We start from the raw sequence: 13,238 nt of genomic DNA on the forward strand, positions 1-13,238 counted from the left end.
GCAAAGATGAGCCTGGCTAAGACCCAAGAGGAACAGTTTAAATTCAGTCCGTGATTTGCTGAGTCAGCTACCCAGCTGATCCAAACGGAAGATGAAACATACTATGACTGTTTATTTAAACCACTGATAAACAGTAATTCATTTATTTGCTGTTCAATTCTCACTTTTTAAGCACAGAGCTGAGTAAATCCGTGTTTGTGCAATAGATACGGTCAGAGCTGAGGCCCCATCCCAAAGTCTTGGTCACTACATGAATCACTACAGCTGGAGCAGCTGGAGCTCCCAACTAGCCCTTCAGCTGTGGTTTTTCCCTGCATGGAGAGCAAGGCACCTGGAGAGGTTAAGGCCATTCCTGTGTTCCCCTGATATTCAGCTGGGACCCAGAAGCTGAGGAAAGTTCCCAGTTTATGCATAGCCATAGGAAATAAGGGTTTGTGCAAGTGTATCAGAAGTCAAAGGCACTCACAGAGTGAGGGAGGGAGGGCAAGGAAAGCTGCAAGACCAGCTAAGGTCCAAAGCAGCTCACTTGAGATAGGGACTTACTCCATGCTTCAGAAAAGCAGCTTGATTCACGGCAGGAAGCATTAGCCCCAAGAGGACATTGACATAAATCCTGCAAGATTTGTAGGTCCAAGAATGGTGGGGAACTGGGGAAGGGATTTAGTATTTCTTACTTTACCTTCATCTCTAATGTGAGCATTAACTGCATTGGGAGTGCTCTGCATTTGCTGCTGCCAGCTAGTATTTTAAAGGAGTAGAGCAAGAACAGAAAGCTCACAAGGCTTCAGCGTGTGGAGGGGCACTCTCAAGCTGGCTGGTGATTGCTGAATTTTTGGCAATACTCCTGCAGGTAAAGGAAAGTTCCCACTCACAGAAGTTTGTCCTGGATGGAGGACCAGTTYGCTGCATCTAGTCCTCAAATAAAAACAACCCCCAACCAAAGCTGGACACGTGGCTGGGCCCTCCGACTGGTGACCCTGAGCATATGGGTCTAGTGTGTAGGAATCAACCCAAATGGTAGGCAAGAGGCCAGCAGTGGCATTTTTGCAGATGCAGCCACAAGCATCCCTACACACTTATTAACCTTCAGTCACTCACAAGGAGTACTGCCTCTGACCTAACCAGAGACCATGACTGGAGCTAGGCAGCATTAATGCCTTCCAAAATTTTCATGCTTTTTCAGCAGTGTTTMTTTTTATGTGATGTCTTTGCTGAAACTCTGTCCTGACTGGAACATCACGCATCTGCAGGCCAGTCAGTTTGTATTGTTAATTATAATGATAAAATTTTATTTTGGTCTGTTGCTTATGGATTTCGCCTAGGGTTATTTTTGTTTTTATTATTTAATATCTAGCTGTTAATTAACATGGATATTCCTGCACCATGTTAGTCACAAACATTTTAACTTCCGTAGCTGTGACACTGTCATTACTGCTTATCATAAGCATCACCAGTYCCAGATTTACAATCTCACACTTGACATAGCAATCCTGACTCTAAACTTGCCATAGACAAGTGAGACATGGTTTGGTCTTCACGTGCCTATGCGGCAAGACAAGGCTCCTGTCACTCGGCTGTATTGCCGCTGAAGTGAAATCCCAGAGGGACCAGCCTGCTTTTGGCAGAGCACAGCCTCTATCACCCTGCAGACTCTGTCTCAAGAGGCTGGGCCTAAGCATCTATTAAATACTCCGTATAAAATTTTCTGAGTAAGATGGAAAYCCCCCCAAAGCTACTCTCCATTATTTCAGTGAAATCTGTACAGCTAAGCAGATTTTTCAGGGGGATCTTCCAATCACTTTTCCTTTTGCAGTTGATGTGTCTTTGGCTTTCCGATGCTCACACTCCTTCCCACTTCTTCTCTCCTATCTCTTGGCTTCCTCACCCATCCCAGTGGTTTTGATTAGCATCTTTGTACAGAGGGTTCCCAAATCAGCTCTCAGTCCTTGACCCCCCCCCCCTCTGAGCTCTGTTACATCTTAAATGTCCCTAGACCTATCCGTTTGAAAGTCTTACTTCCTTTTCAAACTCAGTCTTTCCAAAACCGAAGACCCCTTGTCCTCTGGCATTGCTGAGGCTCTACCTCCTCTAAAGTACACTGGGGGATTTTTTTCTCTGTTTACAAACAATGGGGAGAAAGAGCCACTTCCGGGGTTACATTCTTCTTACCCCTTTACAAATGTCTAAAGCTGGCCAGATGCTTATGCCCTGAAAGTCTATTTGTCTCAATTGCCTGTAAGGGGCTGGGAGTCGCATGATGAGGTTGGGTGCTGGCTGAGCTCTAGTTACGTGGAAAAAAAATTCACTCTATATGTTTCACAGAGACGTGGTAAGCTTTTTACCCAGTGGACAAAATATGGCACTAACCCTCTTGTCTGAGTAGGAGAGGCCTTATTTATTCTAACCATTATATTTTTTCAGCACTCTGCACTTTTATAGAACATTAAGATTTATAATAGTCATTTACTTACCTCTATATTGTGTAATCTCATATTCAGAATTTTAGGGACATACTCACAAATTTCTTAGCAAATGCTGAAAGGTGTCACATCTTGTATAACCTCTGGAGCTAAAATAGAAGTGAATGTGAATGAAATCTTAAAAATCAAAGTCTTTCTCCTGCCATCTGTAATACAGTCCAGCAATGCTCATTCTCGCTCTTGCTGTTAACTGTGCCGTAAACTGCACATTACAGCACAATTTTCTGATGTATTTCTTCAAATATAACCATGTATGTGTAAAAAATGTGTCTGTCTTTTGGTGGCAAAATCCTTTTCTGCTTTTGCTATATAGTAATATTTATCAGCAACATGGACATTTACTTCATTTACCATCTTGTTGCCCCTGCTTCATAAGTGCTTTCACCAGAGCGCAGGGGCTGGAAACATGACAATATTCATTCTGCCTTTCCATCACTCACACTGCCATGCAGTGCACTTAGTTTTGTGCTCACAACTGATGACAACGACGGACACTCAAGCTTGCCTCTAGATGGTCTCTAGTGGTGCCTTCAAATGGTACAAACACTGTGGGAGCAATCTGGGTTCCTAAATACAGGTCTCAAGGGTCATTTTGGAGATTGGTATCTGCACAGGGCTTACATATATGACACAAGATCGATGCTGAGACCTACATCTTTCTGGAGCAGCGGCCAGAGGCCAGGGGCAACTTCAAGGCATTATAAATGGTGCTCAATGAGTCTCATTAGCAGACTGAATTGTTCCCTAGCAGTATGAACTCCCCATGCCATCCAGCCTTCACCATTCGGATCCAGTCTTCATGCTCACTCAGTTAACAGCTCCTGTGGGTCTGGATTCATACAACAGAATGATTTTCCAGAGGCAGACATCTGTCTCCCAGGAACTAAGCTTATTTCACATCAGCAACCAAACAAGCAATGCGATACCACCACCATCACAATCCAGAGAAATCTGAACATTACATACGAAGTCCTCTGAGCCTTTTGCTTCACCAAAATATTATGTCCTAACACAGGTACAAGGGACATGAAAATAGAAGATTACAATGATAATTTCATTAATGACACTGAAAGGAAACCACAAGAGTTTATCTATCTAATGCAGTCCTGTTGCAATGCATATGAATAACTATACATACTTCTTAATGATGTTTAACTGGTCATAAGGCCCTCTGATACCTAAAGACTCCAGGTGCATATATGTACACATATATACAAAGAGTTCAAGAGCAGACCAGAAGCACAGATGAATTCAGTGTTGAAGTGAATAAAGCTAGAAAAATATAAAACTGGGGGAATGATATAAGAATACGTTTCAGAAATCTACTGGTCACCATAGACTCAAACAACCTCACCCTACAATGCTGCTTTTTAAATAGTAGCTGTTTTAGTCTAAGGTTCTGTCAGGAACAATTTAGAAACCAAAACTAACCTGAATCTTTGAGAACTYCCTTTCTTCTGCTGCCCTCATCAAATGGTGGTTTTGTTGTGTCCCAAGAATTGTTTCTCATGCAGACTAAATTATTCCTTTACCATTAACACAGTTTTCCACAGGACTTAGCACAGGTCAGTTGATTTTGATCAAAGAGGGATAGGTCACAGTCACTCCATCCTAATCTGCCGCACCATGTCCTCCCCTTTTAACTAGACTTACGTCCAGGGATGTAGCATGTATGCAAGGTTTGCTGTCAGAAATAAAGAAGTGTGGGGACATTTTGGTCTGTTAAAGTAGTCATATAACGTACAGAGGCCCAAAGTGTTCTCTGAAGAAGCAGACCAAACAGAAGTTACTCTGCAAGAGAGAGGTCAGCATTTCCTCCTTGCCCAAGTCTGTCCATGCACCTCTGTGTTCCCACCCCTCTCCTAACTCATGGTAGTCAATCATTTGCATGGTTTAGTATGGCTGAATATACAATCAGCTCCTCCCAAGGTCCATGCCCTAACAGAAGATATAAGGGCATGCATGGTAGGCTAACAGTGTGGTAACAAACTGCAAATTCTCATATCCTTCCCCACAATAGCTCACTAGATTATCCTGACAGTTCTGTCTGGTCGTCAGTGACACTGGAATAAAAATGAAGTTCAATGAATTCACTAGCACTATTTCAACAAACTATTTGCATACTTAAGTCTTAATTCACTCTAATTATGCAAATTCTGACACTGGGGTCACTTGAATTAATGCTAGCAACTATTCAAGTCTCGAGTCTCATGTCTTAATTCAATCTGAGATAAAGCCTACTAAAGTCAATTGGAGTCATGAGATTAGGGATTGGGCCCCAACATAATTAAATACTAAGTTATATAAACATATTTGCCTCCATGGATGGTTTGTTCAAAAAAAATCATAATTATGGGCATGGTGGAGCTTTACTAATGCTTAAAAACCAGTCCAATAGAAGTGTTTCCTTTCATTTTTTATGGCGATGTAGATGATAAGAGAGAACCTTTAGTGTTTCAAAAATGCAACCAATGTTTATTTGTTGCTCATAAGTAATTCATGGACCCAACAATATTCAACAAAATCTCTTCATTTTTAACATTTTTCATAAAGAGTATTATTTTACAGAAAACCACCAACAAATAAATACATGAAAACAATTGCTTTTGACATCACAATGGTTAAACACATTAAGTAATTCATTAAATTGTGCTTTACATCAATGAAAATCCCTAGGTCTACAAACTATCTTTTAATTAGGAATAAAAGTAGATATGGTTACTCACAATACAATCTCTTAGTAGCAGAGTTCACACACATTATTGCACAAACAGAAGGAAAATTCCTAAAGAATAAAATAATTTACAGTCTATTAACTTACCCTTTCATCTTAAATATGGCAACTGATGGAAACTCCTGACATTTTTTTTTTCACTTCCAATGTTTATTTGAAATAACAGAGCTAGTGAGATGGCCAAGAAGAAAGCCAAGGACGTTTTAGGCTATAGAATCCATTTCTCTCCACAAAATTACAACATAGAAAATAATAGAAGAATCTAACTGAGAGAAGTGTTTTAATGCAAACTGGGTATCTTTTCTGAGTATGCTTTTGCTATGTGTAGGGAGGATGCAGCAGTCTGTTCTAGCAGAATGATTTTATTGTAATGACTGTTCCTGTCAGGGCCTTGTACAGGGCAATCTGCACCAGGCTGGAAAATGGATATTCCATATCCCAGAGCAAAGAAAGAAAAATTCCATGTAAATCAGGGAACAGCAATGGAGAAAAAATCAGTGTCAGTGGGATGACATATTTCATAACATCGGTGCTCAGTACTAAGACAGGCTGCATGTGGGAAACAAGAACCCACCAGCGCAGAAGGAAGCACGTGTTAACAAGAAAGCCAGCTTAAGAGAGGTTCCCATCAACACACACTCAAGAGCAATTGATACTTGGGCCTCTTTCAGCACTTGTAGGAAACAAAGTCACCCTGGTTGGTAGTGGGCACTGACTCTAAAACATTTCCACATTCAAAGGTCACATGGCCTCTTTGGTATTGCTGAAGAGACACACCGAAGCTAGGAAGTTTGGCTCTGGATCTGACTTCCACTAGCTCTTTTGCTCCATATTTCTGTTTTTTGCAAACTGCAAGTAACTACCACATATTGGGCAGAAGCCCCAGCAGGGCTATTACAGCCTCATCATTTCCACAACTGCAGCGAAGAACACCAAACATGAGAAACTACGGGGCTATTCCCCCCCCCCCCCGGTGAAAAAGTATTTGATTGTTAGCACTGAAGAGAGGGAAAGAGAGGACAAATTTTCACTTCTTAATAAAGTACGGCCCTATAGGCAATAGTCTGAGTTCTTGGACCAGACATCAAACTATCAGGAACAGGATCCCCAAGTTTTAACAACACAGCATGTTTCTCTGTGCGCTCCAAGCCTACAGCAAATTATAACTGGGAAAGGCAGCCAGTACTGAGGATGTGATGGGAGAGATTAGTAAGTACATCTCCATTACAAAAGAATGAGATTCGTTTCAGCACCACAGTAGCAGAAGCCAAATTGCCTTGTTTAAGCAATAAAATAATGCCAGGAAGATGGACAGAAATCCTACAGTGTTGTTGCTCACAAAGGTTTTGAAGGGAACACACTGAGCTCTGATCTTACATAAGCCAGTGTAATTACAGTGAAGTCCGTGCTGTCAGAGCAATGAAAACCTGGAATAACAGAGATATGAACCAGGGCCTTTATTTTGCTTTTGCGTTACATTAGCTTGGGCACGGTGCCCAAGAGGAAAAAGCTGCAAGCCCATGTCTTAGAGGAAGTCAGCTTGAAAGTATTTCAAAACTGCTTTATTTTGATGTGCCAGGAAATTCTGGTCAGAACAACAGTACCACTGGCATAGTGAGCTTGCTGTGTCTGCCGCCGTAGCTTGCAAAGGCGCTGCTGGGGGCCTTCAGCTCCAAGAGCGCCAGGGACAGTGAGCTCTCAGCCCCTCAAATACTCCTGCAAAAACAGCAGTCTGTGCTACACATGCTCTGGAAAAAAAAATCCTTCAATTTTAACTAAATCCCAAGTGTTACAGCAAATCCTGTTAACATGGATGCTGCAGCACATTAGCAGCTCTTCAGGACCCTGATTGTGTCTCCTGGGAAATGACTGACTAAAAGGTTAGGCATAGCATTAAGGTATTGCCAAACTATTAAAGCAAATGTAAGCTGCCCAAACACTGCTCCGATTTTCCTCATTAAGTTTTGTTTTGTGTCACGCAGCAGAAAGAGTCTGGAGAGCTATTGGTTTGCTTAGACAGCTGAAACTGATACTTACAGTAACTGGTGAGGCTGCAGGGAACAATCTCTGATCTCTCCCTCCTCTGCCCTGAGAAGATAATACTCCATTTCCAAAATGAAAAATGAGGCCCCTGTTGCTGTGAGCGGTGCAGAGAGGCAGCCTGCGGGGCACAGAGGCAGAGAAGCGAAGAAAGAGACCCTCCTTGGGCTTTGAAGGAAAAAAAAAAGGGATGCTTTACAACAAAAGGGCAGGCTGGGACTGACTTGACTTCTTTTTTTTTTTTTTCTTCTTCCTTAATCCGAATTTGCCTTTCCTTTAATGACCTTGCTGTTCCCGTGCCCAGGACACACAGAGTGGGATTCAGCTCCGGACTGTAAACGCTTTGATCTAAATGTCTGAATATAGGCATCCTCATGGGAGCGAGGCGCCTAAGTGCCTATTCCCAGCCAGGGGGATTTAATCAGTACAGTCAGTGGAGTCCAGAGAGCTGCTCATTTCTTCCCGCGGTAGCCAGAATAACTATCTGCAGCCCTGCATTTTCCCTTCTCAGTGCGGAGGTGCGAGGAGATGCATGTGATCCAGCAACGGAACAGACATTAAGGACCAAAAAATATTGCTACTTATCCAAGAAGTACCATACTGATAATCAGGCATAAACTAGAAAATTGCTAATGAACTACATTGATAATAAGGCATCCCTTTAGCCCTCTTCTCTTCTTAATAGCCTTTATGATATATTACCATATATTTTTGTATGCACAAACTCCCAACAGGACCATTGGATCATCTTTTTGATAATGCTGTGCATACATAAGCAGCAACAGCATTGTTGGAAGAAAAAAGGATACAGCACACACAAAAAATAAGAGATTTAGAAAGGAAGCGACAAATCTGCAAAATCAGTTTCTTTTTTCGTAACACATTAAATTTTTACTGATTGGCTAAAAAACTTGAATTCTGAAAACAAATGAGATGTGCATCCACACTGGGTACTCTGATATCTCTAATCAGCAAATCTGTAAGGTAAAAGCCATTCATGCGTGCAGTAATATACTTTCAGCAYCTCGGTTTAGCAGCCATGTTGAGGCACTTAAAGAAGTTTCCTCCTAATGCTTRAGATTTATGCTAGAAGAAGAAAGAAAAATACTCTCTGAAAAGATCTACGATGCGCAGGACCCTCTTTGAAATTCTAGTATTACAAGTAGAGCCAACACAAAATCTTGGAATAAATAGATGCAGTTTAGTCACAAGAAGGTAACATGTGGAGGAAGAACTCATCCAATCTTTTTCTAGACAAGGAAGAAAACCAGACACAGATATCTGTGTTCATGAAAACAATACATTTACAAAGAATCTTCATACAGAGTAATAAATATCAAGACTTTTCACATATCCGTTATCTATCCTGTAAAAATGAAAGATGATTTTTTTTAGCCACTACTGTAGTTAGAGAGAAAGCCAATTTAAATTGTATTCACTTGGCATCAATGTATTTTTAAGAGACAATATCATAAACCTGCCTACCTTCACAGATTCTGTATCTCCAGGCTTTTATGTCAAATCTGGAAAATGTCACACTAATGTTTAAGCTTTTCCTGCTCTCTGTTTCCTCTTTCCTATACTTTGCTTGGCCCCTCTTCACCTCTTGTGAATGTGAAGGGCGATTTCATTGCCTGCAGCCAGATAATCTCTGCAACGTGTGCCCAGCTGCGCTGTGGACCTCATTTCTCAGTCTTTGCTCTCTGGCTTTCCCTTTGGCACACACACTCAGAAAGACAGCTGCTACCTGCCTGGGTTTAGTACTCTTAACATCTGTGGAGGAATAAGCTAAAGCCCCCATCTCTTCACTTACAAACCATCCATAACTGCAGTCTTAAAAAACTGAACAAGCAATGTACCAATCCCACATGTTTCCCAGGCATTTTTTAATCAACTCAACAAATTCTTTCCTTAATCAAAACACAGCATGTAAAAGTTTGAAGGGCAATATGTTTTTCTCCATTTCATTCACTGGAAAGCTATGCCACTACAGTTGTCCTTTGCCACTACAGTTGCAAAGGACAGTAGGAAATAAGCCAGCAGCCAAATATCACAGAGGAACCAAAAAAGATTTTTTTTCAATTTTGATTCACTTCTGCACAAGTTTCGGTAGCTCAGATTGTATAGGGTACATCTGTTAATGCAAAGGAAATAGCTCCCTCCAACCCATTCTCATAGCTTAGGGCTTTGAAGGAAGTCTGTTTGGATAGGAATCTATTCTACTGCCATTTAATAACACTGATTAATGTCTATCGAGAAAAAAATATATTCTCCTCACTGACAGAAACCAAGAAAAACTGAGACAAAGGAAGGGTAGTTGTCAGACTTTGTCTCATTTGCCAAAGCAGGAGGCCTTCCTTGGCTGATTTCCAGGTAGCCACGTTGCACAAAATATCAGCCTCTCTGATCCGCTCATCATCAGTCAAGAGGGAGGAGGCTCACCATCTTGCGACCTGACTATTATAATCTTCAGTAACAGAAACTTGTGCGGCTGCTGCCTCTTCCTTTGGCCACTGGTGAGCTCTCTGCTCCCGCAGCAGCCTCCGCTCCTCTCGCCTCTTTAGCCGGTTCATCTGATGCTCCTCTTGCTTGGAGTACTGGAAGCGTTGCAAGAAGAGGTCCTTTGCRTATTCATAGAGCTGCATGTCCAAGAAATTCAGCTCCTCTATCCGTTGCCGCACATCCTCATCTATGTCCACATTGGAGGCCCGTGTAACGTTGAACTGGGTGAATGGAGAAATGAATTTCAGGTTGAATGTCCTCTCAAAGAGATACTGTGTTTTCCTCTGAAATTCTGTGAGTCCAAAGAAGGCCATATTTTTCAGATTGTTCTTGGCGCTTTGGAGAAGGATCATATTTCTTTCACTCTCATTCATAAAAGTCAAGTTGTAACATCCCACCAGGCTGAGGTCTGCCAGCATGCGCACCTGGCGGTTGTTGGCTAAGTTGTAGCTACAATCCATGAAATCCTGTAAACTGACTCCAGACCAGTCTTCTCCCTCGTAACAGGTAGGAAGCTCATCTGGTGTTGGGCTTCTTCCATCGCACATATGAAGGGAAGTTTTCCATGTCGCACCTCTCTGGACATGTTTCCACTCACTCAAGTACCGTGACACTGGATCCCTCAGCATTGTAATGTAATAGAAGTTCCTGAAACACATCATTAAACACAGTTTTCAGATTTAGTGGATTTCACTTTATTATTCTCCAGTAAAATGATTACCAGCCAATACCACCCCCCCCTTCACTTTTCCCAGTGCAATGTAGGCAGTTAAAGTGCCTACCTTAAAGCTTGATAAGTACTGTGAATTAAATACCAAATAGATTGGGACAAAGAGAAATGAAAGATAATAAGCAGCTAACAGAAAAAGGAATTGCTTTGACCTCTCAACTGCTCAGTGGTAGTTACTTCATGTAGAAACCAATTAATTGAACTGTTCTCCCCTCTACTTTGAAATGCTAACATGCAGTAATATCAGAAAAAGTGGGGAAAAAATTGGCTACGGCTAAAGGACAACATGGAGAACTGATACAACATGCCCTATCTTCTGCTGGCACTGARAAGCTCAACAGACCCTGAAAAGACTGTATTGTGTCACCATTCTTTTCCACTTCTCTTTGGCAAGATAAATCTTGCCACTTCTCTTTGGATTGAGACATGCAAATACAAGATGATAATCCATATAGCACTTGGTCAGACTATATGAGAAGCATGAACTATACCATGGAGATGCTGCAAGCACTAAAAATAATGCCATGTGGAAGACTGGCACGAGTGATCTACTTAAGAAGAACCCTATCATTAAATGGGTTGGAGCGAAGATAATGAGAGGATGAAAATCCATTCACATGACAATTTTAGACAAGTGCTTGATTAAAATTAGTTATAATCATGTAGTATAAAARCATTTCTTGATAAAAAGGTTACCATTATTCAACCTCACCTGTTGGGAATACAAAATAAACACCAAGAAATATTGATTTGAAATAGAACAAATAACTGCAGAACTCACATTGTCAATTCATCTTTAAGCTGCTGAATTGAGAGTTTGTACATCTATTTATGGCAATCTGAAACGAACTGCAACTGAGTATGCTTAAAGTAGGCTTTCACAGTTTCACTCAATAGTTTTTTACTGAAAAATGTTTTATTCAATAACAACTAACCTAAATTACAGGGTGATATCATAAGGATAAAACAAAACCAAAATACTTAAGATTTCTGTCAGCTAGAATAACCAGAAGATTCATGACTAAAATTAACGCACAGTATGGTACAAAAATAGKCTCGTGAGTTTGCATGACTCATCTGACTGCAAACAATACATTAATAAATCATGAGTCCTAAGATTTCTTCAGAAAGCTCTGATCTCAATATTCTTTCTTGAGTCTACATGAGGATGAAGAAAGTAAGCAATGCTGGAGACAAGCTACCCTAYAAACAAGCCAGCACTTGTGAGGGCCATCTTACACAAGAGCCCACTTTAGTTGAATGAAAAATCTAGAACCTATTAAAAATACATGAGTCTTTTTCAGATATCATCCATTTTCTATCACTGAAGACTCCCTACAGCTTTTCCAGAAACCTCAGCTTTAATTTGTCATACAAATAGTCATGTCCCTTAATGTTCCCTAAAATGCAGATATATCCCCCAATTCATAGGAATCAAAAGGAAACAATGCTGAACATTTTGTCTCTATTCATTCTGAGTTCTCCATCTACAGGATCTATAAAATATTTTCCAGAATAAGGTTACAGGGTCAAACTATTGACTGTGCACTGTTGCAGGGGCATTTCTTGAACTACTGTCTATTGGAAACAGCTGTTTCAAAAATTATTTCACAGCAGAAGGCTTACAGGCAGAAGGATGTGAACTGGAGAACACCAAGATATTTTCATTGTCACTTGCACTGGAAGTCACGTGATTTGTGCTAATGACAATGCTTTGAAGGATGACATTTCCTAAATAAGTTGGGGCCTGGGTTTTCTGGCTGCTGCTTGCACATGATCAAACTGCACTTCAGCTATTTTGATCTACTTCAGTTACTTACACAGTCCACATCAACAGAGAAACAGAGGATCCTGCAGCCATTCATGGACAGATATTTCTAAAATCCATCTTCACTATTCCTGCAGACTAGGAAGTATCAGAAATCTTCTTGTGTGCTCTGCAGGAGAATAGCTCCACTGTGAAAAGCACTGTCTTCAAGCACACCAAGTATAGCTTTCCTTTCTCAAATTCTATGTTCTTCTCACCTTGGATCTACCTTGCATGTATGAGAGCACATTCAGAATTGCTTTCCAACGAGCAGAACAAAAAGTGGACATTTCACTAGTGCTGTGCAGATAAAGCAGCCAAAAAATTKTATCTCCCTCTCAGATGTCCATAATCTCTGAACCTAAGACACTGTTATTGCAACATCCAGCAGGCACTGACAGAATAGTTACAGAAAATGACTGAGGCTCCAGGAAGCAGAAATGAAAAAATGGACAAAGATTCAGAGACAGTTGCCAACACCTACACCAACAGAGATGTAGTGTTGTTTTAGTCCTTGTATTGCTGCCTTTCCCATCTTGGGATAATTTTAGATGTTGGTATGTGATAACAGATGGGTTTAAAAGTTGCTCTTGACAATTATTTATACCACTAATAATAGTTCTGTCTTTCTTCACCCACTTCTAGCATTCCCATTCTGGCATGACTCAGGGCAACAACAATTAACAAAAATACCTCCTTTGCATCAATCATTTCCATTTCATTGCTGGATATGTAAATGCACTTTATGTGCAATAAACAAGCATATGAAGCAAATGCAGGGAAATGAGAAAAGTGTGTCTCTGTACAGCTTACGCAGATTTCCTTATGCAGACTGGGCAAGAAACTTTCTCCAATCTGCTACTGTTCCTCCTTATGAGTACCTGGCTTCTGTATCTGTTTTTGCTGTCCTGATTGATTTGCTCGTGGTCTGTGCATCTTTCAGAG

General features: G+C 40.9%; 1 protein-coding gene across 1 annotated transcript; it reads right to left on the bottom strand.

Annotated features, from left to right (window-relative positions):
- Positions 1 to 9,331: 9,331 nt before the first annotated feature.
- On the bottom strand, positions 9,332 to 11,311 carry HS6ST3 (heparan sulfate 6-O-sulfotransferase 3). Its single transcript, XM_026058187.1, has 2 exons — positions 11,268 to 11,311; positions 9,332 to 10,404 (listed from the first exon to the last, which is right to left on the bottom strand). The coding sequence occupies exons 1-2, from the start codon at positions 11,309 to 11,311 to the stop codon at positions 9,693 to 9,695; spliced, it is 756 nt and encodes a 251-aa protein (XP_025913972.1). The 3' UTR covers positions 9,332 to 9,692.
- Between the last annotated feature and the right edge of the window lie 1,927 nt (positions 11,312 to 13,238).

The sequence above is a fragment of the Apteryx rowi genome, unplaced genomic scaffold, assembly GCF_003343035.1.
Source record: "Apteryx rowi isolate R43461 unplaced genomic scaffold, aptRow1 scaffold_144, whole genome shotgun sequence".
NCBI classification, from domain to species: Eukaryota; Metazoa; Chordata; class Aves; order Apterygiformes; family Apterygidae; genus Apteryx; species Apteryx rowi.